Source organism: Epinephelus moara, chromosome 23 (genome assembly GCF_006386435.1).
Source record: "Epinephelus moara isolate mb chromosome 23, YSFRI_EMoa_1.0, whole genome shotgun sequence".
In the NCBI taxonomy this organism is placed as follows: Eukaryota; Metazoa; Chordata; class Actinopteri; order Perciformes; family Serranidae; genus Epinephelus; species Epinephelus moara.
The window spans coordinates 2,732,208-2,734,531 of NC_065528.1; the positions used below are offsets into that span (position 1 = coordinate 2,732,208).

General features: G+C 39.0%; 1 protein-coding gene across 1 annotated transcript in view; it reads left to right on the top strand.

Moving 5' to 3' along the window:
* The window catches only part of LOC126384781 (carnitine O-acetyltransferase-like), a 40,504-nt gene extending 38,645 nt beyond the window's left edge, over positions 1 to 1,859 (top strand). Inside the window, exons 13-14 of the mRNA XM_050036071.1 lie at positions 406 to 543; positions 1,574 to 1,859. Coding sequence (XP_049892028.1) covers positions 406 to 543; positions 1,574 to 1,792 — 357 coding nt within the window. The 3' untranslated portion in view covers positions 1,793 to 1,859. The remainder of the gene's footprint in view (positions 1 to 405; positions 544 to 1,573) is intronic.
* The last annotated feature ends 465 nt before the right edge of the window (positions 1,860 to 2,324 follow it).

Sequence of the window (2,324 nt, forward strand, 5' to 3'; positions counted from 1 at the left end):
AAGTTCACAACATCATGTGGGTGGTAACTTGTATGAGTGTCACTGTAAGTTCACAACATCATGTGGGTGGTAACTTGTATGAGTGTCACTGTAAGTTCACAACATCATGTGAGTGTAGGTTGGTGCATTATATCATTACACAGCGCGTGATAGGTTATATGAGTCAATAAGAGTTCACAACTGAGATGTCACTAAGAGTTCACAGTGTTACATTGCATATTATGTATAAATGCAGTATTAGTTTTTTTAGAAGTCTACACACTAACATGGTTATATAACTATTTGTATCTTACCCAACTTATGTGGTCTAACACCTGATGAGGGTTTTGACTTTTACACTACAACCTTTAATACTAAATGTGGTGATCGACTTTGTAAACAACTGCATTTACTTTTTTCCAATAGGCATTTAGAGGCCAGGACGTGTCTTGCCACCTCTATGGTCTGAGGTTGCAGGCTGAGGAAGAAAACATCCCCATGCCCAAAATCTTCACAGACTCCTCCCTTCTTAAAGTCTTTGACTGCAAACTTGGTACAAGTTATGTAAGTATTGAAACTGTGACATAAAAATGAAAATACCACAATACTGCAACTAAAGTTAGCCCGTTACTTTATACTCTGCAATAGATTTCTCACAGTCTTTCAGCTACCTATTGGGTTGATCTGTCAGTATGCACACAGAGACAGCCACAGAGCTGGAGAGGTCAGGTGAGCCTGCTGAGAGATGAAAAGGATAGAGAGTGTCTGTGGCAGAGTTTAGAGGCATGAGTGGAAAGGAGTCACGTGAGGGGAGAGACAGATGAAGTGAGACAGGAGGGAAGCAGGAAGCAAAAGTTGCAGTGCATAGAGACAGTATGAGAGATGGAAAGGAAGGTAATGAGTTAAATGTTTACTTCTCTGTCTGGATGCTGAAGTCACTGAGAACTACAAGCAGGCAGTAATCATCAGGGATGTTCGATAGGACAACGTCTACTTCTGCAAAGAATTCCTTGAGAGGACCTGATGAGCAGTAGAGCACAACGTTTCATTTACAAACCAGCACATTGGAGTTCAGAGAAACGTAATTTCGTTCTACTGTGCAATTGCTTATTGTATGGTTTTGATTCACAATAAAGTTCACTTTGACTTTGACTTTTGACTTTGAAAGAAGGAGTGAAATTTGGAAGCAGGTAGAGGAAAAATCTACATTTAGGGGAGATAAGCAAACAAGTGCCACCCCCTCTGCTGGATTGTCTGGGTGTGTGGGTGGAGGAGTAGGCCAAGGACAGGGCTACAGGGGTTGAGGTGTTTTCTGGTGTTATCCAAGATCACAAGAAGGCATAGCTAGAGATGAACTGGGTCTGACTGACAATTCTACAGGCCCCTGTGACAAAGTGTTTGGTGTTTGTGGAGTGGGTGGGGTAGAAAGGATTGAAACGGTACTTAGCCTTGATGATGTTTAACTGTAACATGTTGCTGATGTTGCTAATTCTTGCTTAGCCCAAAAATAAGATTCCCTATATTTCACAGAAACACACATCAGAGGTCTCAGTGCTAGAACATTAACATTTTCAATTCTGTCCCTGTTCACCAGGTACTACGATTCGCAGGAGTTTCACCATGTTATGGCCCTGATGAACCTGAAAAATACGAAGTGCTCTATAGTATTATGGACAATCGCATTGATTTCACTGTGTCTGCTTTAAAATCCTACTACACTGACAAAGAAAAAAATGCAGCACATTTGGCCCGAGTTGTGGAGGATGTGCTGTTGGACATGAGGACCCTGCTGGAACAAACTACAACAAGCTAATCCAGATTTGAAACAGTTGTGCAATTTGCTTTGCAGAGAGTTCAATAAAACTGACACCATTCTCATATCTGTCCTTGTTGTTTTGAATTGATTTCACTTTATTTTATAACAAAGAGAAAGGAGGAAGATATGTGTACTAGATATGTAAGGGTAAGAAATGCTGATGCAATCAATACATTTCGGAATGACCTCCTTAGAGAACAATGGAGAGGAGTTTATGTAGATGATGTCAACGCTGCATATGAATAATTTCTAAATCGCTTGTTATTACTGTATGACAAACAATTTCCATTAATACCAAATAAACAAAAAGGCAAGTATAGTAAAAAACCATGGATTACAAAGAGTTTGCAAAACACGTGCAAGAAGAAAAATAAGCTTTACAGAGACTTTATAACTTAGAACCAAGGCATCTGAAAAGCAATACAAAGTAAATAAAAATAAGTTGACAGTTATATTGAGACAAGCAAAAAGAAATTATTATAATAAAAGGCTATTAGAAAATAAAAATGACATTAAAAGTACCTGGAAA